The 26,871-nt window shown below is 39.0% G+C and overlaps 1 protein-coding gene across 1 annotated transcript; it reads left to right on the plus strand.

Moving 5' to 3' along the window:
• Positions 1-11,971: 11,971 nt before the first annotated feature.
• Positions 11,972-23,376, plus strand: LOC119785481 (B-cell receptor CD22-like). Its single transcript, XM_038288180.1, has 7 exons — positions 11,972-12,627; positions 12,704-12,928; positions 13,124-13,384; positions 15,497-15,757; positions 22,371-22,458; positions 22,604-22,661; positions 22,813-23,376. The coding sequence occupies exons 1-7, from the start codon at positions 12,225-12,227 to the stop codon at positions 22,849-22,851; spliced, it is 1,335 nt and encodes a 444-aa protein (XP_038144108.1). The 5' UTR covers positions 11,972-12,224; the 3' UTR covers positions 22,852-23,376.
• Positions 23,377-26,871: the final 3,495 nt, after the last annotated feature.

Here is a 26,871-nt window from a genome sequence, read left to right on the forward strand (position 1 = left end):
TTTAATTCAAACACTGAGTTTCTGAATTTAAATGATTGTGGTAAAAATGACCTTTTCCTTCCTCTGACCAAAAAGAACAAATATTTTTAAGGAGTTTCATCTACAATGCTACTGCAGAAATTGATTATTTTTAACAGAGAGGTCCTTTATCGGTCTCATTCTTCACTTAAACTACTTCATTATCTTTTAGCCCAAATGACAACCCCAACATACTCTGCAAGCAAGAGCATCAATTCTTTTAAAGAAGGGTGGAGTGTTTAAACTTATATAGTTTTATAGAGATCCTGGCAGGGGATTAAACAACCCTTCGGTACCAGATGATTATTTTTGTGTGGCAACCAGATGTTTATGTAACTGAATCATTTTTAGGGATGTTTTGTTTGACCCCACTGTATTTAAACTCAGAACTTTATTCCGTTGTGTCAGGTTTGTGTCATTTGAGTCCTTTATTCCTCAGCTGTATGACACAACAGGGGTTCTAGAGCAAATACATCAGAAGGGGGCTGGGATGGGGCAATAGTGTACTTTTTTTTTGTTTTAATTTTGTATCGGGGCATGAACAAAGAATGAAACCAAAAACAAGAAAAAGCTTATGCATTAATATAGTGTATGAAGTAAGCCATAGAGCCAAAGGGCCACTTGGAGCTCTAGAGCTGCAGGTTGAGCCACTGATTGAGATGAAAACAGAGATTTAAAGCTGAGAGTGCAACACATTGTTTTCTAAATTAATTAATTGTTTAAATTAAAGCTATTAAAACAAGGTAAATAGTTTCTGTGCTAATCTGTATCATCAAGAGAAATACTATTAGGTTCCCAGTACAGCGGTCATAGTGGGGGCCAGGATCAAATCGACAGGGCCACTGGCTCCAGCTGCCCCCATTCTAGATTTCAGGGGACACAGAAACCAGGTGAGTCTCATCAACTGAAAGCGGCTGAGCTCCACACTCTCTTCTCCACTGGTGGGGGTCTGTCTTTAGGTCCAGCTTTGACCTGTTTCAGGTTGAAAGGCAGAGGGTGTTCTGCAGAAGCAGGATTTGTTCACCTTTTGTGATTTACTGGAAAGAGGAAGGAAATCTCCTTTCACAACATAGATTTCACTTGATGGAGACATCAAGGACATTTTCTGTGCAAACTTGCTGATCCGACTGAGTGCAGATCTTACGTCTTTTCTCCAAAACTAACTGAAGACCTTATTTACCCGAAGACAAGATCTACTGTCACTGAAAGGTTTCATAGTGGAGAGGAACAGCCATGAGTTTACCTGCACCGCTGAGGGGACTCACTGTCATCCTGCTCTGCTTATCAGGTACAGTATGACCACATTTATTATTACACAGAATCTGTGCAATATAATCACTTAATCTAATTATATATCAGAGTCAAAGGGTCATGTTGATAAGCAAAAGTTAAACTCAACTTAAGTAAAACTAAAGTTTATGCCTATAGCTACCCTGTTTATATGGCACAGAAAGAATTATAATCCCACAGGGCTACAGAATCATGTATAAAGTAGAGGCATATGATTTATTAAAGTGTACAAAGTGGCTAAAATTGTAAACTTTAATGGGAGTAAAGTTGTAGTGCCAGAGTAGCTTGCTCTTATATAAAATGATGAACTCAAACATTTCATTTATAGAGCTACAACATAGTCTTTTAAAAATTTGGTGATGATGAATTGGCCCTCATATGAAATAGGCTTGATGCCCCTCCTGTAGAGGTTAATTAGTTTTTATAAGGAAGGCTTTCATCAGGGATAAACAACGTCCCTTAAGGAAGGCAACAATAGCAGAGGGCCACATAGGACCACAAACTTAATAAAAGTGCTGTTTTATGTGGTTGTTTATTAAAGTAAAATATGTGGCAGTAATGTCAAATACTTCCTGGTTAAATGCAGGTAAAGCAGCTGTACTCTGCTTTACTAGACAAGAACACATTAGGAGCAATTATTCCTTTTAGGTGCAGATTCCCTTGTGGTTGAAGTTGCTGCAATTTATGTGCTATTGATTTGAGTTGTTCCTTTTTTTTGGGACCCTGATATTCTCTGTAATCTCAGATGTTATTGTATACTTTTTGTTCCCTAAACTTCTCTGTGATCTCTGGTGTTCTCAGATTTTTCCACTGCATGAAAAGTGGGATTTTCGTCAATATACGGCACTGTAGATTGTCGTGGAACTTCAGGTTAGCGGCAGTATACGGCAATTTGCAGGCTTCGACGAAAACTCCCGTAAATTGTCAGAAATTGACATGGAATTTCTTAGGCAGTGTTCCCCCCATGCCTCCCCCCCATGGAATTCTAGGGGAGGCTTTAACATGTAAATGAACATGCTGTGAGCTATACAAATGCAAACCAGGGTTGCAGGGGGGGTTTTACCCCCCCCTGCAACCCTGGGTAAGAAAATCTCTGATACAAAGAGATCAGGTATAGCCTCTTACATTTTAGCTTGAATTGATTTATTTAATTAAAGTATAGAGACAAAAACAGATCTTTAGCTGACAGAGCAATACATTTAGAGCAGTAATTATTTTTTTTTAAATTTGCATTTAAGATAAAAAATAAAATGTTGTCTGTCAATATGCTCAATTCACAATTACTTAAGTGGAAAAGTTTCAAGAAATGATTCTGAGATGATTCACTTTATAACATGGCGCATTATCCTGTTGGAAGTAGCCATCAGAAGATTGGTACACTGTGGTCATAAGGACATAGGTCAGCATGCTAAATTGGTATTAAGTGGCCCAAAGTGTGGCAATAAATATCCCCCAAATAGATGGTAGCTTGAATTGATTTATTTAATTAAAGTACGCTAGATTACTGTGTATGCAAATGTTATGTAAAAAAAATACACAAAATAATTTACTTCAAAAATTAGTTTTAATCAGAATCAGTTGGCTGTAATGGTTAATTTTTTTTTTTAGATTTCCACTTTTTTTTTTGTTTGTTATTGAATATATAAGAAAACAATAACAATCTCAAATAACAAGTCAATAACAAATATTCCAATACAAGAAGAAATATCACAACTCCTGCTTTTGAAAAATAAAATTAAATGCACAGGCTGGAACAAAGTATAAAATAAAATAAAATAAATAAAAATAAATAAAATAATAATAGTAGTTAAAGTAAATTAATCAGTGGGGACTACCAACTGAAATTCTTCAATTAACTCAAACAATTTAATTGCATTTAAATTCTGCATCTTTCTCAGACATCTTTTGAAAAGGGAAAGTTCATTTTTGAGAGCAGAGATTGGGAGGGAGCATTTTGCATAGCGACATTTATGGATATAATACTTTGTTACAATTATTAGAATATTGATTAAAAATTCCAAATTTTTTTTTCTTTAATGGATAAACCGAATTGAATGTTTTGCCAGGAAATAAAATCTAAATTTATTGTTTTAGTTTTTGGGAATATATACAAACTATGCTCTAATTTCTAGATACCGATCTGTTTTTACTATAATTTAATTTGACAAACCGGGTCTTCTCTACATTCTTTTTTCTGTTTGGTGCGATTGCAATAGCGGGTCTTGATCTGGACGGACCGGAGGGGAGCAAAAAATAGCTCAGCTCCGTATTTTGACGGTGAAGGACGGAGAAGACGTACGTGGGCGGTGACGAGCGGAGGATGTGGAACAGCTCTCATTGATTTACATGACAGACAAGTAATACAGATAGTAGGATGGACATTTTATTAGAAATAAATCATACACTGTTCAGAATACGAAACATGGGGCTGATAGTTACATTTGTGTGGGTTCCAGTACATATTGGGGTGGAAGGAAACGAGAGGGCAGATAAAATGGCAAAAAGGGCAATTAAACATTCTATTAGTTTTATAGTTAAAATAAGTAAATCAGAAGGAAAGAGTATTATTAAAGAGAAACTTATGGAAATTTGGCAAAAAAGGTGGGATGAAGATAAAACAGGAAGATGGTTTTATAAAATTCAGAAGATGGTAGGAGAAAGAAGAAATGGAAGAAGAAATAGAAAGGATGAAAGAGTGATAACAAGGTTAAGATTTGGTCATACAGGACTTAATCATACACTTTTTAAAATACAAAAACATAAAACGGGCAAATGTGATTTCTGTGATAAATATGAAACCATAGAACATGTTATATTAGAATGTCATAAATATGAAAAAGAGAGAAGATATATGAGAAGAGAGTTTGAAGACATTAAGGAGAAGGTTAATTTATTAGATATACTGAGGAAAAATTTAGGGAGTAAACACATACAAATAATTATTCGATTTCTAAAGAAAACGAAATTATTCCATAGAATTTAATTATAGTAAGTGTGTTTGTGAGTGAAGGAATGATATACAAAGCTGTGCACAAATATGTTTATATTTTTAAGTGTGAATGTGTGAATGTATGTTTAGAAGAAGTTAGGGTAGAATGTATCAGGATCAATATTTAAACCATCACGAACCACACTCCATACCAGTAAGTGGCGGTAATGCTACTAACAGTTTGTTGCCAACCGCCATAAAACTCGACAAGAAGAAGAAGAAGACGGACAAGTACTCCGTACGTGAGCGGGGCGGAGCGCTGACGGAGTATGTGGAATCTGGGGGTAAAGGAGGACAAATACACGTCCGGCTGGGTGCAACGCCGGACAGTGCAATGAAAATCCGGACTGTCCGCCCTAAAGCCGGACATCTGGCCACCCTATCTGCAGTCGAGCAACTTTGCGGGATATACGAACTCGAGGAAGAGAAGACGGGTGCACAACGCCACGCTAGCGGTAAATATTTGTTCGATTACTGGTAGCTATGCTAAAAGCAGCCTAGCTTAGCTAGGCAAGCTAAAGACAGCCTAGCCTAGCTAGGTAAGCTAAAAGCAGCCTAGCCTAAAGCTTTACTAAAGTGTATTTTTTGTGATTCACAGGAAGCATTATGCCGTCTTAACAACTCGGAGACTAATTGCAGGCGCTATGAACCGGCAGGGGTAAGGTTTAAAGAATATGCTTTCATTCTGCGGTACAAGGACATGGATACGGATGGATACCGACCATAGCTGTACTTTTTTTTTTTTCACAGACTACAGTCGCCTCACAATGAGGCGGTGACCTCCTATTTGCTCGGATTTGCACGATGTTGATAAAGACGACATTGTGTGTAAGTGACTTGTTTTAATGTTTTCTCCTTCCTTGTTACTGTGACTTGCGTTTGATTTTTTTAATTTTTTATTCATACCACTCTCATTTAATTGTGTTCCAGCTGCCTGTAAGACGTATTATGAGACGGTATGCAGGAGCTTCAGATACACGCTGCTAGCCAGCACGCTGCGTGCGGAGGCCGCCAGGCTATCTGACAGACGAAAGAGGGTAAGACTTTATTTGGTGACTATTTTTCGGGTGCATTGATAGATGTGTTGTGTCCATATGCAGTGCGCTGATTCATGTTTTTTTTTTTCAGCTGCTGAAGGCGAGGCAGAGTGTGCTGGCAGATGAGGAAGTGGAACTCTGGAAGTCCGCCACCGTCGACCTCATGTCCGACGAAGAAGATGGCGTCGTCGGCGGTGTCTCTGGATGGATTGTACGGTCGCCGCCATTTCGTAGGCCGGATCTCACTGAACTCTGTGTTAAGCTGCAGTCCCGGTTCTTCTTCTCTTCTTCTCTTCTATTATGGCGGATCACAAGCAACTTTAAGGTGCATACCGCCACCTACTGTACATGAGTGTGTAGCAGCGTTACTTCACATCTATTAGATTCTATTTTTTAATTTTGTATTCTTAAGATACATAAACAATGCTTTCCTTAGTTTATGAATATCTGTTATGTTTCCTTCATTTCCTAATATTCCTTTAAGATTCCATTCATGCCCTATACTTCTAACTATTCTCTTTAATTTTTCCCTTTCGTGTTCATATAACTTACAGTTCATCAGTATGTGTTCTACATTTTCTTTTTCACCACATTTCTCACATTTCTCACTATTTTTCCTCCCTATTAAGTAAAGCATGTCATTTAAGTAGGTATGACCTATTCTTAATCTACTAACTATTATTTCTTCTCTTCTGTTTCTTTCATTAATGTTTCGAATTCGAACTGACTTTTGCACTTCATATAATCTTCTTCCTTTCCTATCTTCGTTCCATATTTTTTGCCATTCCTCCATTTCTTTACTTTTAATAAGTGATTTCCCTTCTCCTTTTCCAAAAGGAATTGAAATCGTTATTTCCCCCTCTAAAGCCCTTTTAGCTAATTTATCTGCCTTTTCATTGCCTTTTACTCCTTCATGTGCCGGCACCCAACAAAACCAAACATCAATTCCACCCCTATATAGTCTAAATAAAATATGATGAATTTCTAATACCAAATCTTTTCTATTATTTCCTTCTCCCTTAATACTTTCCACTACTGCTTTAGAGTCTGTGCACACCACCACCCTGATTGGTCGAATCTCCTCCACCCATTGCAAGCCTAATATAACTGCCACCATTTCTGCTGTAAATACCGACAATTGATCTGATATTCTTTTGTGAATACATTTTTTAAACTCTGGGATATATATTCCTATACCCACATAACCTTTTAGATTTTTAGAACCATCTGTATAAATTTTAAGGTAATTATTATATGTAGTTCTTAAATATCAGTTTTTATCCCTATTTCATTTATATTCCAATCATTTTTCATTGTATTGATTTGCAAATCTACATTAACCTCAGGTATTAGCCATGGAGGAATAACGCTAATTGGGTTAAATTGAGCTATTTCCTTGTCTTCTAGTCTATACTTTTTAATCCATTTCCTAACCATCCATCCAAATCCATTACTTTGGAACTTCACATATTCCCAACAATTTTGCAGAATAGTTGAATTCACATGATTATCTATATTACTTTTAATTTTCATCCAATATGCTAAAGCTAATTTAATTCTCCTCATTTCAAGTGGAGTTTCCCCACTTTCAATTAATAGAGCATTAATAGGTGTTGTTTTTATTGCTCCTGTACATATTCGTAAAGCCCTACACTGTAATCTTTCTATTTTTTGTAATGATGTTTTAGCTGCTGCTCCATATATAATGCTGCCATAATCTATTATTGCTCTCATTAGAGCCCTGTATATGCTTAATAATGACTGTCTATCTGCCCCCCAATTGTTTCCAGCCACAGCCTTTAATATATTAATAACTTTTTTACATTTGGTTTCTAAGTTATCTATATGTGTTTTCCATGAGTAAGAACTGTCCAACCATAAACCTAGATATTTATATTCTGTTACTCTTTCTAAAGTCTGTCCATATAATGTTATTGTTTCTATATTAATATTTCTCTTCTTTGTGACAACCATATAGCAAGATTTGGTTGCTGATAATTTGAAACCCCATTCATAAGACCATTTTTCAACTTTACTAATTGCTTTTTTAATATTTTCTACAACATGTTTAATATTTTTCCCTTTCATCCATATGGCCCCATCATCTGCATATAGTGCAGATTTTATACATTTATCAGTTTCATAGAAAATATCATTGATCATAATATTAAATAAAATTGGACTAATTACACTACCTTGTGGTATTCCATTTTCAACATTATATTCATTTGAATAGTCATTCCCAATTTTTACTCTTATTTTTCTATTTAGTAGAAAATTTGCTATCCAATTATACATTCTCCCACCTATTCCCATCTGTTTCATTTTTATAAGTAATCCTTCTTTCCATAGTGAGTCATATGCTTTTTCTATGTCAAAAAATACTATAATCATTATTTCCTTCATTTTTAAAGCTTTCTCTATGTCATTACTGACTCTAGTTAGAGCATCTATTGTTGATCTTCCAGTTCTGAATCCACATTGATATCCATTTATTAGATTATTCTTCTCAAGATAGTATCCTAATCTATTAACCATTATTTTCTCCATCCATTTACTTAAATGGGAAGTAAGAGCAATTGGTCTGTAATTATTTGGATAGGAAGGATCTTTACCTGGCTTATTAAATGGTAAAATTATTGCCCTTTTCCAACTATTTGGTATTGTTCCTTCTTTCCATATTTTATTAAATAATTCTAATATTAATTTCAGTGTTACTTCCGGAATCTGTCGAAACATAGCGTAACATAACTGGTCTTCCCCTGGAGCTGAATACCCTGTCCCTTTCAATACTGTTTTTATTTCTTTCATGGTTATATTCATATCTAATGTTGACATATATTTTTGACATTTTTCTAGTGAGTTTTTATGATTTCCAAGTTTTTGAATCATCTGCCTTCTGTGGGTATTTGTCAAGTGATCACCACTATGAACTGCCGCAAATGTCTCTCCTAATAACTCTGCCTTATCTTTATTTAAAACCAATACCTCCTGTCCTCTGACTAAGGATGGAATATTGACATTGTTCTTTTTCCCCGTCATTTTTCTAAACATTGACCACACATTCTGTAAATTAACTTCTGAACCTATTGATGAACAATAGTCTCTCCACGTTTTCTTTTTTGCATCCTTTATAGTTTTCCGAGCTTTTGCTCTTTTCCTTTTATAATCAATAAGGTTTTCGATTGTTAGATTTTTCTGTAGTATTTTAAAAGCTTTATTACGATCTTTAATAGTTTTACTGCATTCATTATTCCACCAAGGAACTACTTTCTTCTGACCTTTCACTGTTATTTTTGGTATGCTGTAATTTGCAGCATTTAGAATATTTTCTACTATTTGATTTGTACACTCTTCAATATTACCTTTTAATGTTACTATATGTCTTGTTTCTTCACATTTTGTTTTAAATTTAAACCAATCGGCTTTATTAAAGCACCATCTTATTAATGTAAACTCTTCTTGTCTATTTATATTATCATTAATTATTGTACTCACTGGAAAGTGATCACTCCCTAGTGTAGATTCCCCATTTACATCCCATTCACATGCACTAACAAGACAGTCAGATACTAATGTAATATCTAGACATGAGATTGAATTTTTATGTATATTTATTCTTGTACCTTTTCCATTATTAAGACAAACTAATGACCTTTCATCCATTAATTCTTCCACTATTTCACCATTATGATCCGTTTTCTTGCTACCCCATAGACTGTTGTGAGCATTAAAATCTCCACACCAAACTTCTCTTCTATGTATTTTCCCTATTTCCTTAAATATTTCATTATCTAGATTTTTACACGGATTATAATAATTAATGATTTTAATATTTCCTTGTTTCCTTAAATTAAATATTTCTATATTTACACATTCTATTTTTTTATTTAATGAGTTTTTCTTGTAAGCAATTCCTTCCTTAATTAAAGTGGCACATCCTCCGCCACTACCATTACTTCTATCCTGTCTTTCTATATTATATCCAGGAATTTTAAAATCCAAGTTTGAGTTTAACCATGTTTCTTGTATACATATTACATCTGGTATTACTTCTAATTCATAAATATACTTTTTAAATTCTTGTCCATTAGCTATTATACTTCTGGCATTCCATTGTAGAATATGAATGACCATCAATAAAGCTTGTATCCTAATCCTGACCATTTTCTGTTATTTCAGTGGCACTCAAAATGGTATGTATTTGATCTGCTTGAATTTCTTTCATATCTAGGAATCTCCCTGCTGCTGTTACTATTTCTTTTATTTTATCACTTTTCTTCTTCATTTGGACTGTAACATTAATAACATGACATATAAATGCTACAAAGTTTTCTTTTTTCACCATCATTGTATTTTCCTCTATTTTACATTTATGTAAACATGTATTATTTGTATTTGTTGTTGGCATTAGTATTTGTCTCTGACCATTCATTCCTTGATTTGTGTTCTGAGAAGTGTAACTTTGATCTGCTTCTCCCAGCCTCATTCCTCTTTTACTATCTTTCTTTATTCTTTTTAATGCTTCTGCGTAAGAAACTCTTTCTGTTATCTTTATTTTCTGGGCTTCTCTAGCTTCCCTTTGAACTATACATCCACCATAGGCTGCACTATGCTCACCACCACAGTTACAGCATTTGATTTTGGCGTCTTTGTCACACTTTCCAAATTCATGTGGTCCTCCACATCTTGCACATCTAATTTTTCCCTTACAATCTTTTGCAATGTGTCCCATTCTTTGGCAGGTAAAACATCTGAGCGGTTTCGGGATGTACTCTCTAACTTTATAGTTCATAAATCCTAGCTGTATATTTTCTGGCATGTTATTTTCAAACTGCAATATCACAGCCATAGTGTCTTTGAGTTCCCCTTCTCTTCTACTTTTAATCCTGGTGGCATTTGTTATTTTCCCTCCTTTGATTTCATTCTTCACCTCCTCCATTGTCATTTCAAGTGGAACTCCTGAGATTACTCCTCTCAACCTTGCCATAAAACCTGGTATATGTGATTTAACTCGTTCTCCCATCAGAGTTTTCATTTTGATTATCTTCTGTTGTTGTGCCTCACTGATAGCTTGAATTATCACTTTTCTGTTGTTCATGATTCTGGCCGTTTTGATTTTCCCTATCTCTTCCTCTATTGCTTTGGTTATCTTTATCGGATGAATATAACCCCTTTCTTGCTGAAATTCCACCACAACTTTGTATTCCACTTCTGTATTACTGTTATCTTGTTCCCGTGAACTCACTCTCTGGTTTATTTTTGTCCTTTTACTTCCTTCCGCTCCTAGCTCACTTTCATCCGACCAACTTCTTGCCCTTTCATGTCTCTTTCTGATTGCTCTTTTCATTCTTGCTGACCTTGATAACATCCACTCCATTTCATTTCCACTACTTCCTCCTGATGTAGAAGCCATGCTACTACAGTCAATGTACAGCTTATGTGATCCGCCAAATTAGCTCCTACCGCCGTCTTTGTTTGTTGAGTTCAATCACCGCCTTCTGTGTCCTTTTCGCTGGGCCATGTCTCTGCAGTCCCGGTTAGAAGCGATGCCGAAGTACAAGGCCACGCACAGTAGGCGTCTGCACATCGGACCTGCCTCGGAGGGAATGCTGCCTGTTACCTCCAACCCTGAGGAAGCAAACGGACCGTTCACGGAGTTGTAATTTTTAGATACGCATGTGTTTGGATACGCGTTGTATATAGTTGTGTGTGTTTTAATAAAGCTCTTTCTTTGCATAAACAGCTTCCTGGCAAATCTTCATTTCCTGTATAAATTCATTCATGTCCTTGATGGTAGCATAATAATTGTGTAGTAGTGTAGGATAACATAAATACACAGCATATGAATGAATAAATATATGAATGAATAAATATATGAATATATATATATAAATGAATAAATATATATATATATATGAATAAATATATGTAAATATATATATATATATGCCAACCAATCACGAGCGACTTCACTTGTTTAAAAAGAAGTGGTTCCGTCCAATACTCGGTAAGAAAATTAAAGCCTGGCGTGGCCACGTGTGGTTTTGCTGCCAATCACGAGCGATTTCATTTGTTTGAGAATAGTGGTTTCAGCCAATACTGAGAAGGTTATTCAAGCCAGACCTGGCCAGCCGCGCGGGTTTGCTGCATTCATATGCTAATTAGGGCCATTAGTACAGCTGATCGCTCTCCACCTACGTCACTGTCCGTTTCCGACAATTTGTGGCACGACAAACGCGGACAAGCACGGGTTGCAAATTGTCGGAAACTGACGAAACTCAGGCAGATCTGCGGGAGTTTACGGGGGTTTACGGGGACGAAAATCTCACTTTTCATGCAGTGTTCTCTGGTGTTCTATCTTATCTGGTCTTGTCCAATTTTCACTGATTAATCCGGAGTTCTTTGATGTTCTATAATATCCTTCATATTCTTCTGATGTTCCCCTACAGAGAGTTCTCTAAAGTTCTGTGTTCTTAGTTGTTAGATTCATAAATGTTCTCTGTGATTTTCTCTGGAACTATCTGATATTTTCCTTGTGATGAAATATTATTTGTGTTTTTCCGCTTTCACTGATTCTCTTTCATGTTTAACTGTATTCTATGGTGTTCTTTGATATTCTCTTATGTTCCCTCTTATTCTCTAGTATTCTTATTGTTTTAAGATGTAACTATGTTCTCTTATGTTCTCCTACCTACAGTATGATCTTAGACGTTCCCTGATCCTCCTTGTGATTTGAAAAGTTCAATATGATATCTGATGTTCTCCAGGTTAGAGATGCCTGCCATGCTCTCTAAGATCTCTACCTGTATGTTCTCTGTGTTGCCAGATGTTCATGACTGTTTTGTGATTTTTAATGTTAATTGATTCTCTTTGAGGTTTTATATTATATGGTCTGTGATTGCCAATGTTCTCTGACGTTTCCCTTTCTTCTCTCTGTTCCAGAGGTTCAGAATAGCGTCGCCTTGCAGGTGAACTACACTCAGACAGAAATATGTGCTTTGGAATCAGGATCAGTGGAAATAAGCTGTACCTACATCAAAAAAACAACAATAATCAAACGTTTAGTTAAAAACACTATGTGGTCCATTAAAAGCAATGAAGGTACTCCAGTTGACCTGATATCAGACCCAGATTACAGAGGTCGTACTCAGTATCTCTGTCATCCAACTGGCTGCTCTCTGAGAATTGCAGACTTGAGAGAAAGCGACTCGGCTCAGTATCAGTTCACCATTAAGACAAACAATGGTAGAAGTTATACTAGTTCACCCGGAGTCTCTCTGTCTGTCACAGGTAACATGAAACAGACAAGATTCTTTTGAATGCATGTTACTGCATGAAGGACTTTTCCTTTTCATCTGGTTTCCAGCTCTCCAGGTAAAGGTCAAGAAGTTGGAGTACACAAACAGTTACTGCAAGGTGGAGCTAAGATGTCAAAGCAGCTGTCAGCCTAAACATCAGTCCTATATCTGGATCAAAAATGGACAGGAAATCTTGAGAGGAACATCTTCCTCAGTTTTTGTCTTGGTTTATCCTGCAGACAAATATTCCTGTGCTCTGGAAGAATACAAGGAGTTTCCCTCTCCATCAGTCTGTGAGTTCTTCCTCCAACATTCAGCCTAAAGCTTCAGGATATAAATCAGCTCCATACCAGACCTCTGCTGTAAATAAAAGTTTGCCCCAAATTATCTTTATTAAAAGTGTGATTATATTAAAATCTATTTCAGTGTGAAAACTCAAATCGATGGAATTATTAAAAAATCAGATGTGTACATGTTTTCTCCTGCAGATGCTCCTCAGCTTCCATCTGTGTCAATCAGTCCCACTGGTGAGATAGTGGAGAACAGAAAAGTGATTCTGACCTGCAGCAGTGATGCTAACCCAGCAGCTAACTACTCCTGGTACAAGGAAGATAAACAAAAACCAGTTAGTAATGAATCACAGCTCATCTTCAGCTCCATCCAGGCCTCTGACACTGGAAAGTATCACTGTGTGGCTGCAAATCCACTTGGGAGGAAAAGGTGTCAACAAAAACATATAAATGTGACATGTGAGTTAAACCTAATTCATTCCATTCCATCCATCCATCCATCCATCTACAGAGACAATTCAATCACAATCCATACCATGGTACCATACTGTAACGCACACCACTTCAAAAAAATACCATAGCCTACCGATAGGGATGCACGATATAATCGGCCCCCTATCGGTATCGGCCTGTATCAGCCTTAAAACTGAATATCGGACATCTGCCACCCCACCGACATTTAACCCGATATTTGATCAGCTTCTGAGTTTCTAAAGTCTAAAAAAAAAAAAAAAAATAAATACTTCTTCTTCCTCAACAACTTTTTTTTTACAGACTTAAAAACTTCTAAAGACGAGGGAAACATATTGATACATTAAAATATCACAATATCTTCATATGCTGATATATTGCCATTTAAAAACACCATATCAATCTCTTTTACTAATGAAATATTGCTATATGTCATCGTTATGCTACAAAAGCCCCCCAAATTCACGAAATTTTTTGATATTTTTATATGTTGATATATTGATGCGGTATCGATCTATTTTACTAACAAAATCTCACAAGAATTTGCAAAATATCACAAGAGTTTGTAACAGAACGATGAAATGTCACGAGATTTTGAAAGTAAAATAGATCGATACCGATTTTTAAAAATCAATTTGATATCAGTGTGTGTGTGTGAGTGTGTGTGTGAATGGGTGAATTAATGTAGTGTAAAGCGCTTTGGTCAGGTCTCCTAACCTGAATAAAGGCGCTATATAAGTACATGCCATTTACCATTTACCATCAGCATATGAAAATATATTTGAGTATATTATTTTTCAAAGTGTCAGAAATGGATAACAAAACTGCTATTTTCGATGACTACTTATTTTTGTCCAGCTTTAATACCGGTATCGGTTATCGGCTACATGAGTTTTAAAATATCGGCATATCGGCATATCGGATATCGGCCAAAATCCCAATATCGTGCATCCCTACCTACCATGCTATGCTATGCCATGCCACTCCGTGCCACGCCCCGCACCACCTTTATTTATAAAACACTTTCAACACCTAACACAGGCATCCCCAAACTCGGTCCTCGAGGGCCGCTGTCCTGCAGGTTTTGGAGGTTACCCTTCTTTAAAACAGCTGATTATAATGATTGCAGTAGAGCAAAAGCCTGTTAATCAGCTTTCAATTAAAATCAGCTGTGCTGGAGCAAGGAAACCTCTAAAACCTGCTGGACAGCAGCCCTCGAGGACCGAGTTTGGGGATGCCTGTCCTAACAGGACCAAAGTGCTATAAACAATCATATGATACCAAATGTACACACTATCCAGTAAAATTTGTTAAAAGTTTCAAGGAAAGCCAGTTGATTGCATATTTGACTTTCCAGGATCCATTCCTCCTATATGAACTCGTGGCAACAATAGATTTTCGCATTCATCATATCCATGGTTGCAGCAGTCCGTCACACTAAGCAGGCATGCAGCGAAAGTAGTTCGGAAAACTTTTTGTGGTAAAGGAATGAAAGAGAGCACATAAGGTTTGAAGTAAAAGCTGAGCCCATAACTATCTCTAGGATAGAAACATGACTAAACAGGCCTAATTCTATCACCTATACCTATAGGTGTTGACGACAGGAGCCGAGTTGATATTTCTCTCCAAGATGGTTTCACGGCAGAGACTGCATAACGTCAGTGATTTAACTAACAAATAATGCAGAATTGGAGAACAGAATGAAACAGAATAATGAGAAATGGTCTCCGTGTCCTCCAGCAGCCTAATCCTACAGCAGCATAACTACAGAAGAAGCTCAGGATAACCTGAGATAGCGACTCGAAAAATAAGCTTTATCAGAAAGGAAAGTTTTAAGCCAGTTCTTAATGGAAGACATTTTGAATATATGTTTCAGTTATACTACAGTTATTTAACTGTCTATGTATCAATGTTTAAGATACATTGTTCTGATGTTTTTTGCTGCAGTTCTAGTAAAAAAATGTTTATATTAAGTTATCTTTGTGAATAATCTAGACAGAGGGTCTGAATAAATCCAGTCTTTTACTTCAGAACCAGGATACCAGCAATTAACTCAGATAATCTGACTAATGTTTAAGAATTAATTTCATACTCTTGCAGATGCTCCTCGGCTTCCTTTAGTATTAGCGATTCCTTCAGGTGAGACAGTGGAGGGAAGCTCGGTGACTCTTACCTGCAGCAGTGATGCTAATCCAGGAGCTACCTACACTTGGTACAAGGAGGGTGACAAGTCCCCAAAAGCTTCAGGACAGAACTTTGTCATCTCTAATGTCAGACCTGAACACAGTGGGAGTTATTCCTGTGTAGCTCAGAACACTAGAGGTCACCAGAGCTTTAGTGTTCATCTGACTGTGGTAAAAGGTGAGTTCCCTCCTCTAGTGTGTTCACTACCTGAGTGGAGGCAGGGTGGAGTGAATGGAGATAAGGATGGCTGTAAAATAAAAGTGGAACTCTAGACAAGACCTGCTATGACAGGAGACTGAGCTGGAGGTGACAGAGTTGAAGAGGGTTGAAGGGGAAGATAAGAGGAACAGCTTAGGTTGTACCTCAGCACCCAGGGCAAGAAAGATTTAGGAGACCTGCAGGGCACAATGAAAAGTTGAGGAGCACATAGAAGATCCATGGACACACTGAAAAAGGACTTTGGAGGTGGAGGGTGAAACAATTCAAGATGTGAATAGAGGGGTGAGATGTATGTAGGTGATCCATGGCAGAGAGAAGTTGGATGAGGATTTAACAATCTTGGTTCTGTTTTTTTTTTTTTTTTTTAAGTTTTCAGTTTAGCCAGGTTTTTCATTGTTTTCTAGCTTTATTGGTGTGTCTGGATTCAGCCATAAATACACTCCCTCTGCAGTCCCTCTTTGCTGGTTCCTCGTCTTATTTCATCCTACCCTGGCTCCTCATGACTTTTTCCCCTGATGTTTCCATGGTCCTGGTTAGTGTTTAATTCTTATGTTGGATTTTTTTGGATTTCTGTTTCTGCTGCAAGATTTTTCCTTAAACCTTCCAAGATCTGGAAAACACCTAGGCTGAATTCCAAACCACCCTAAGCGCTATTCAATGTACGGAACTCAGTTGTGAGTGAACGCTGGCGTGGATGTCGCCGCTGCTCACCGCTGCACAGCAATCCCGACGGCGGTCTCCTGTTAACAGCCGACCTGTCCGCGGCCTACCTGTCTATAGCCTACCGGCCCATCCGTCAACAATCGACCATCATCAGCTGACCGGCCACTGGCCCACCTACCTACAGCCGACCCGCCACCGGCCCACCTGTATACAGCCGACCCGTCAGCCCACCAGCCACCGGCCCACCTGTCTACAGCCGACCGGCCCTCCTGCCGACAACCGACCCGTCAGCCCACCGGCCACCGGCCCACCTGTCTACAGCCGAACGGCCCTCCTGGCAACAACCGACCCGTCAGCCGACCGGCCACCGCTCCACCTGTTTCCAGCCAACTGATCAACGACATACCTGAGGATCCCTGGCCCTCCAGCCCTTCTTCCGTATTGGATGATGTGGATCCTCCGGTCGCTGTGGTGGTTTACGCTCGGCTGCCTTCTGGTGTCACTTGCCCAACTGCAAGCTGACGCTCTGTTCCAGTACTCCGTTGTTGAACTTCTGAAGCTCCGACGCCATTTCGACGTCCTCCAGCCTCCACATGGTTGCTCCATCCCCTCCGACATCGCCTTTCAGCCCAACCGGGTGCTAATCCGGCCTCCCTGGCTAGCTTACCCAGGGTGGCTAACCCCGCCCCCAAACTTAACTCTGCCACCGTCAGTCTCGGTCTCTTGAACATCCACTCACTCAGTAATAAGGGGCTTTTAATCAGAGACGCCATTGCGGATCATAATCTTGATTTTTTATGTTTGACAGAGACCTGGCAGCTTCCTAATGATTTTATCTCTCTTAACGAATCTGCACCACCTGGCTTTGTTTACGTTTGTCTGCCTCTTGCGTCTGGACGCGGCGGAGGTCTCGCATTGTTTCATCGCGAGAGTTGGAAGGTTGTCCCAATTCCTGCTGCTCCTGTTTTTTGTTCTTTTGAATATTCCGCCTCACTGCTGCCTGGACCCTCTCCCACAGTTATCACCACCGTCTACCGTCCTCCTAAATATAATAAGGATTTTTTGACTGACTTTTCTCAGCTCCTCACACATCTCTCAACCCTCTCCCATAATCTGATTATTTTGGGAGATTTCAACATTCACATGGATAATATCAGTGCTCCTCTCTCCAGAGACTTCTCATCCTGCCTGGAAAGCTTCGGTCTACATCAATACATCAACTTCCCAACTCACTGTAAAAATCATATTCTAGATTTAGTCTGTTGTTCTGGCATCACCCCCTCTGACTGTAAATCCCATACTGTTGCTTTTTCCGATCACATGCTCATTACTTTTAACGTTAAGCTCCCCCTGTCTAAAATCACCCTCCCTCGCATCATCTCCTTCCGGAATGTAAAGGACATCAACATTGACGCCTTCACCTCTGACATCAGTAATATCCCCAGTGTATCCGCCTGCTGCTCACCTGATGAACTGGTTTCCCACTACAATCAAAATCTCCATACTCTCCTGGACATCCATGCTCCTCTGAAATCTAGATCAGTCTCCTTCACTCACTCAGCTCCCTGGTTCACTCCTGCTCTCCGTCACCTCAAATCTCGCGGTCGTCAGCTGGAACGCCTTGCCAATAAAACTGGACTCACCATTCACAAAAATATGTACAAGGATCACATTGCACTGTACAAGACTTCCCTCTCCTCTGCCAAATCTGCATATTACTCTAACTTAATCCACTCCAACCGCCACAACTCCAAAACTCTCTTTTCCCTTCTCACTTCCATCACCAAACCTCCCGACTCCCTTCCCTATCATATGCAATCCGATGACTTCTGCAATAACCTTATGTCCTTTTTCGTCTCCAAAATCACAAATATCCATAAACACCTGACCTCTTCTGGAGCTGCAGCTCCTGAAGGCGACCCGGCTACCCCCTACCCATCTTTTGCAACCACCCTCTCCAGTTTTGACCTTCCATCTGTTCAAGCCATTTCTGACTTCATTCATAAATCCAAACCTTAACACATGTCAGCTCGATCCTCTCCCGTCCACTCTGGTTAAATCCTGCTGCTCTTCATTTGCTCCTCTCATCACCAAAATCATCCACTCTTCCTTAAGCTCTGGTTCAGTCCCCTCTGCACTCAAAACCGCTACAGTCACCCCAATTCTGAAAAAACCTGGCCTGGACCCCACCGACTTCAATAACTTACGTCCCATATCCAATCTACCCTTCATATCCAAAATTCTGGAAAAATCTGTTGCCTCCCAACTCCACAACCACCTGATGTCCAATAATATTTACGAACAGTTTCAATCTGGCTTCCGTCCTCTGCACAGTACTGAAACAGCACTCATCAAGATCTCTGACGACCTCCTTATGGCTTCTGACTCTGGACTACTTTCCATCCTCATTCTCCTGGACCTCACAGCAGCCTTCGACACCATCTCCCATGCCACTCTCCTCAGTCGACTATCATCCATCGGTATCTGCCGCACCCCTCTAACCTGGTTCACTTCATACCTCTCAGATAGGATACAGTTCATACAACTCAAATCTCATAAGTCCATCTACTTCCCTGTTTCTGCTGGTGTGCCCCAAGGTTCTGTCCTGGGGCCCCTCCTGTTTATTATCTACATCCTCCCTCTTGGCTACATCCTCCGTAAGCATCATATCAAATTCCACTGCTACGCGGACGACACCCAGCTCTACCTTTCTACTCAGCCATCTGCCTCACTCCCACCAATCTCCCTCACCCTCTGTCTCCAAGAAATCCATTCTTGGTTCTTATCCAACTTCCTCAAATTGAATAGCTCTAAAACCGAAGTCCTCCTAGTAGGCACACCTCACACTCTCTCCAAAGCTAATAACTTCTCGATTACCATCAATGATTCAACTGTCCTCCCCTCCCCTCAGGTTAAGAGTCTGGGTGTCGTCCTCGACACCACCCTCTCCTTCCAGTCCCACATTAACAACATCACCCGGTCTGCCTACTTCCATCTGCGTAACATCTCTCGTCTCCGTCCCTCCCTCACTCCCCAAACTACCGCCATTCTTGTTCACAGTCTCATCACTTCACGCATCGATTACTGTAACTCACTTCTTTTTGGCCTTCCAAACAAGTCCCTCCAGAAACTACAGCTCCTCCAAAACTCTTCAGCACGCCTGATCACTCGGACCCCCATTTCTCATCATATCACTCCCATCCTGGAACAACTCCACTGGCTCCCCATCAAACAAAGAATCATCTTCAAACTCCTCCTAACTACATTCAAGGCCCTCCACAGCTTGGCTCCATCTTACATCTCAGATCTCCTTCACGTTAAAACTCCCACCCGCTCCCTAAGATCCTCCCACTCCTTCCAGCTCTCCGTTCCCTCGGCCCGTCTGGTCACAATGGGGAACCGGGCATTTAGTCGCTCTGCTCCCCACCTATGGAACTCCCTCCCTCCGGATCTCCGTACTCTGGACTCCTTCCCTCTTTTCAAATCCAGACTCAAAACTTTCCTGTTCAGACAGTCCTATCCCATCTACTTCCTACGCATCACTTCAATATTGTTCTCTTCCTTTTCTTCCTTTGGTTTTATCTTACTTCCTGCTGTTTTGTTTTCTGTGGCATCTTATGCTTGTACTTTTTAGCTCCCTGTTTTTAATGTTTTTATCTGCCTGTACAGTGTCCTTGGGTGTTGTGATAAGGCGCTTTCAAATAAAATGTATTATTATTATTATTATTATTATTATCTCACCCATGCCTCCCAGCTTCTGCTTTTGGGTCCTAAAAAAACCCTTAAAACCAAATCCTGACAGAAGGAACCAGCCAAGAGGGACTGCAGAGGGAGTGTATTTATGGCTGACTGAACAAAGGTAGAGCTAATGAGCTGATAGGGAGCAGGTGTGATTAGAGCTGACGAGGATGCCAAGGGAAAAGAACACAAGGGGGAAGCAGAGGACAGACAGAAAAACCTAAGCAACTTAAATGAATCCAGACACCAATAAAGCTAGAAAACAATGAAAAACCTGGCTAAACTTGAAACTGAAAACTTAAAGAAAAACAACAGAACCAAGATCGTTACAGAGTATCAAGAATTTACCAGCCTGTGTAAATTCTCAAGTCATCTGGGTAATGGCAACCACAAAATAGGCTTAAATCAGAGTGACTCTGACTTTTGCGCATGTTTTCTGAAGACGTTTTGACATCTATCCAGGATTCTTTGTCAACTTTGTGGGCTTACAGCACAGCAAGCTGTAGTTGGAACGTTGATGTTTGCAAGCAGCATTGATGTTGATTTTCCCAACCATATTCCAAGTCACATGCAAATCAAAAACCAAGCCATCGTCCGTCGTTAGTGTTCTCGTGAATTTCTTTACAATGAGCTCCAAGACTGTATTGTAGAAACTTGGAGGGTTTCTACAATACAATACCCCCAAGTTATTTTCTGTTTTAATAATGATGGCTTTCTTTGCCCCCTTTCAAACCATCTGTCCTCCTTGTCCAAAATCTGAACCTTTTGGTATTCAAAGGTTTGTCCTTTGTTTTTGATGCTTGAATGTACACTTTAATTTTGCACAGAGCTGTTGGTTGATTAGTTGTTGTTTGGTTTCTCCAATATAGGAGTACGAGCAGTCATCTCTGCACTGGACTGCATAAAAAAAAAAACAAAAAAAAAACAAAAAACACCAATCCGCTTTGGTTTGGGTGTTCTGTCTTTGGGAAGAACATGATGTTATCTTAGTGTGTTGTTGGGTTTGAAATTCGGTATGTTATGTTTAGAGGAAAAATCCTTCTAGGTTTCTCAGAAATTCTTGACACATATGGAATTACAATATCTTTGTGTCCAGCCTTGTAACTCATTAAGAAAAACCTGTTCAAAATACTAAGTCCCCATTGTCATGTTGGTGCTTAGTTTTTAGCCCGCACATTCCGAATCACAGCGAATCAGCAAGTTTTAACATTTTATTTACAAAAAGAAACAAGAATCTGGAATATGCTGGTGAAGATTCTCAGTCATCCAGGTCATAGTCATTCTGAAAAAGTAAAAAAAAAAAAATCCCCTGGACTTTGTTTCCAAGGTTTGAGGACGTTTCGCTTCCCATCCAGGAAGCTTTCTCTCAATGCAAACCCAGACATTTTGATTGAGAAAGCTTCCTGGATAGGAAGCCAAACGTCGAGTGGATTGTTTTCTTTTTTTACTTTTTCAGAAGAATCTGGAAGTGAGAGAACTGCAGAAAGTCAGTTGAACTTTCTGGTTGGTCTGAGGGGCGAAAGCAAGCTGATCAGGAAGGAGTTGGTTGATGACAACTGATGGCTATTTGATTTGCTTACTTGAGAGATGAAGGGGAGGTAGCATGGATCTGTAGATATTTGATTCAGCGTGCTTTGCACACTGAACACCAGAGGTCTAGGAGAATGTGAGTTAGATCCGAGAGTGTTTGTACTTGCATGAGCGGTCATGCTGGAAAGTAGGCAGGCAGGTGATGAACACTGAGAACTGCTGCACACAGGTGAGACCTTTTTAATGAAGAGACTGACTTATCTTCACTGCTTGTGTGGAACAATAACAGAGTCCATGTTTAAGAGATTCAAAAGAAGTTTTAATAAGAAAGGTATTCCTGGTTCAGGCTTTTGGCAAGAATACCGGTAATAATCTACTTATATACACACTTGGCTTCTTGATTGAGAGCTGTTCACAGGTGTGCAGCAACATGGGTACAAGAACTGCTACAAGCAAAGATCCTCTCTGTAACAGGAAGTTCACTCACACTAGAAAAACAGCAAAACCCCAGAGACCCTAAATCCCTTATTTTATCACCTAAAGAATCTTGTTTACGGAATAATAGACCTGGAGCTGGATAACATTATCCTCAATCTAATTTATCGCTAAGATTTCTTTTTCCTCCTGATTAAATTTTCAGATCCATCAGTGAAGATAATGAATATCATCAGGTTGACTCTGGTGGTACTGATGCTGATTCCTGTGGTAGTCTTATGTCTTTGGACGAGGTAAAACTCTAAAACTGGATTGGTTTCTTCGCTGAGCTTGGATTCTCTTCTTCAGCTCTTTTTTTTATTTTTGTTTGTTTAGTTTTTTTTCATTTTATGGAATCAAATTGTTTTCTGTGTGTTTTTTTGTGTGCAAAAAATAAAGGAAGGGGGAAACTTTGAGCACAGGAACTGGACCGATTGAAGCTGCAGAGATGATGCAGGTAAGAGGCCAGGTTAATCTATTAAAACTGAGTCTGTGGTTGATCTGAGGCAAAGTTGAAACCCTGTTTTAAGATCCAAAGATCTATTGTCAAAGCAGTTTTATAGATTAAACTCATTCACTTTTGGCTTTTGTCCATCTGTTTCCATCAGTGTGCATCTGATTCTGTATATCAGAACATCTCAGCCTGAAATGTCATCAGTGAAGCTAAAATGGATTTAAAAGAGGAACAGGAAGACCTGGATGGATATTTAGTCTGGTTTTAACCTCCTGCCAGGAAGAAGGACTAATTTTCATTTCAGATTATAAAAACCACAACAAAAAATTGATAAATATGAAAAATCATTATTCAATCATCATTCATTGGAGCCGCTCCTGTTCAGAATTCTTTTGACATGAATTCAGCAAATTAGATTCTTGACCTTAAAAGTGTTTTTGTGTATGATGTATCAGCTTCTTTCTCCTGTATGCAAGATAAACAAGAGCAAGAACTCAAAGTAGAACCTGTGTGGTTCATGTCACATGATCTGTAGCTACTCCACTGCATATACATAACTGTGTGATCAGTTTAAAATCATGTTTGTATTTCAAATTGACCAGAATCAGAGCTTTTAGCCATACTGGTTTTAATCTTAAAGTGTCTGTGACCAACTTCAAACAAAGAAAAAAGAAGAATGTACAGTATTTTACAATAAAAAGATAATTGTGAACCAAAATGGCCGTAGTTCTTTAATTTCACTGTCTAAAGTCGACAAAATCTGGTGTCATTCATTGTATGACTGCTAATTATAAACAGTTAAATTAGACCACAGTTTGCACAAAAAGGGTGTTAATCTGGTAAAATTCAGCCTTGATGGCTGGTTTAAGCAATACTGCAGTGGACATCAGTTTGCACTACTTTGTCATGTTTTGGGGATATTTCATACCCACATGCAGAGATACAGGTGCTGGTCATAAAATTAGAATATCATGAAAAAGTAGATTGATTTCAGTAATTCCATTTAAAAAGTGAAACTTGTATATTATATTCATACATTACATACAAACTCATATATTTCAGATGTTTATTTTGTTTAATTTTGATGATTACAAATGACAACAAATGAAAATCTCAAATTCATCATATCAGAAAATTAGAATATTACTGAAGACCAATAAAAACAAAGGATTTATAGAAATGTTGGCCAACTGAAAAGTATGAACATGAAAAGTATGAGCATGTACAGCACTCAGTATTTAGTTGGGCCTCCTTTGGCCTGTATTACTGCAGCAATGCGGCGTGGCATGGAGTCGATCAGTCTGTGACACTGCTCAGGTGTTATGATAGCCCAGGTTGCTCTAATAGTGGCTTTTAGCTCTTCTGAATTGTTGGGTCTGGTGTATTGCATCTTCTTCTTCACAATACCCCATAGATTTTCTATGGGGTTAAGGTCAGGAGAGTTTGCTGGCCAATTAAGAACAGGGATACCATGGTCCTTCAACCAGGTACTGGTAGCTTTGGCACTGTGTGCAGGTGCCAAGTCCTGTTGGAAAATGAAATCTGCATCTCCAAAAAGTTGGTCAGCTGCAGGAAGCATGAAGTGCTCTAAAACTTCCTGGTATGTGGCTGCGTTGACCCTGGACCTCAGAAAACACAATGGACCAACACCAGCAGATGACATGGCACCCCAAACCATCACTGACTGTGGAAACTTTACACTGGACTTCAAGCAACGTGGATGAAGTGCCTCTCTTCTTTTCCTCCAGACTCTGGGACCTTGATTTCCAAAGGAAATGCAAAATTTACTTTCATCAGAGAACATGACTTTGGACCACTCACCAGCAGTCCAGTCCTGTTTCTCTTTAGCCCAGGCAAGACGCTTCTGACGCTGTCTGTGGTTCAAGAGTGGCTTGACACAAGGAATGCGACAGCAGAAACCCATGTCTTTCATACGTCTGTGTGTGGTGGTTCTTGAAGCACTCACTCCAGCTGCAGTCCACTCTTTGTGAATCTCCCCCACATTTTTGAATGGGTTTTGTTTCACAATCCTCTCCAGGGTGCGGTTATCTCTCTTGCTTGTACACTTTTTTCGACCACATCTTTTCCTTCCCTTCGCCTCTCTATTAATGTGCTTGGACACTGAGCTCTGTGAACAGCCAGCCTCTTTAGCGATGACCTTTTGTGTCTTGCCCTCCTTGTGCAAGGTGTCGATGGTCGTCTTTTGGACAACTGTCAAGTCAGCAGTCTTCCCCATGATTGTGTAGCCTATAGAACTAGACTGAAAGACCATTTAAAGGCTTTTGCAGGTGGTTTGAGTTAATTAGCTGATTAGAGTGTGGCACCAGGGGCCATCAATTTTGAACCTTTTCACAATATTCTAATTTTCTGATATGATGAATTTGAGATTTTCATTTGTTGTCATTTGTAATCATCAAAATTAAACAAAATAAACATCTGAAATATATGAGTTTGTATGTAATGTATGAATATAATATACAAGTTTCACTTTTTAAATGGAATTACTGAAATCAATCTACTTTTTCATGATATTCTAATTTTATGACCAGCACCTGTACTCTCAGGATGATTAGATCTGTTAAAGAGGTTCGTTGCACAATGAGGGTTAGGACAGAAAATGCTCAGGTGGAAATCTAAGGATTGACTCAGAAACAAAGAGGTGGGTTGTTGTTACCAGTGACTTCACTCAGGTGAAGAGTGACTGACTTTCAGCCTCTTTATCCTGCTAGGCTGATTATACCTGATGTGTTGCACCTGTGAGGAGGTGCAGCAGGGGGAGGAGGGGTGCTCAGCCCGCCTGGAAGATAAGCTGCAGAACAGAACCTGACCGGCAAAGAAACAAACAAAACCCCAAGTCCTGACACTTTTCTAAACTGAAGTGGTTTAGTGCTGCCTGGAACTAGACCCCAATCTATATGGGATTTTGAAGGCCAATATTGATAATGGATGCTTTAAAAAAAAAAACTATATCTGATATAATGGCTGATACAAGATATTGTACGATATCCAATTTATAATGGCCAGAAATTAAAAACTAGATGTGGACTTACATGGGATCCTCTTTATCAGACTATATCGTCCCAAAAGTTAGAAAATTTCTTTTTTTATTTTATTTATTTTTATTTTTTTTAACAGTGTCCTTTCTGGCAAGGTGGCAATAAGAATAATTGTCTTGATGCCAAAAGGAGCCCAACAGATTTTACTTTCAAAAGTGTAGCGGTATGGCAATTGCCATACTGCTCCACTTGTTTCATGCATATAAATTGCTTTATTATAATTATGCAGGGAGTTTTACAGTTCATATGGACACTGCAATGTAAGTAGAGCAGAAAAACAGAAGAAAAAGTAAAAAGAAAAAGAAAAAAAAGGACAAAAGATGAAAGGAAGAGGAGATAGGAAGGAGACAATGTCAAAACATTTTCAGTGTGCTTCATCACCTGTAACGAGATGAAAAAAAGAACAGCACAACCAAAAGACACGGTACGTGATATACAATAAAGCAACACCTTGAAACTATCGCTAAAGTAATATTATTAAGTCTGACATGTACTCTGTGTTACCTGAAGATATGAATTTCTATAAAAAAAAATCCAGTCTTAAAATCTGTTTTTTTTTTAATAAACATTATCTTATGCAGCTTGTACACCTAAATTCGACCAATCAAAGGTGATCTGTCAGTCAAATTTTTTTCGGTCATAGCATCTTGTTTCATATGTCGCAACTATTATAAGCAACAGTTGAAATCAGAAATAAGTATAATTTCCTTTCCCATTGAGTTCCATCCCAGTGTTCATGGGTGAGGAACAGAGCTGGTTAGGAAAGGACTCAAACATGTACGGCTGTAAGCCTTCTACACCAAACCAAGCTTCTGCCGCCCTGGCGTCCTCTTCCACAACATCTTCGTCCCCCCTTTCCTTCTCTAAATAAAAAATGTATGATGGAGAAGACTCATCAACGAACTACTGTAAGACACTAAACTCTCCTCCTCTTGCATGTTTCCGCTGTCCATAGCGTTCCTTGACAGTGTCGTTTCTAAGTCACCAATTTAGTGCTACTTGGTCCCAACGGAATTTCCCATTGGGAACCTACTAGCACTAAGTTGCTAACTCGTTAGGAAGATGCTTTCGCGACACCGGCCACAACCAAAGAGCTTGTGAACCATCTTGATAAACGACCAATCTCATTGATTTTATTCATTTGTGTAAAGTCAGGC

Source organism: Cyprinodon tularosa, unplaced genomic scaffold, assembly GCF_016077235.1.
Source record: "Cyprinodon tularosa strain WSP-4 unplaced genomic scaffold, ASM1607723v1 ctg25, whole genome shotgun sequence".
NCBI classification, from domain to species: Eukaryota; Metazoa; Chordata; class Actinopteri; order Cyprinodontiformes; family Cyprinodontidae; genus Cyprinodon; species Cyprinodon tularosa.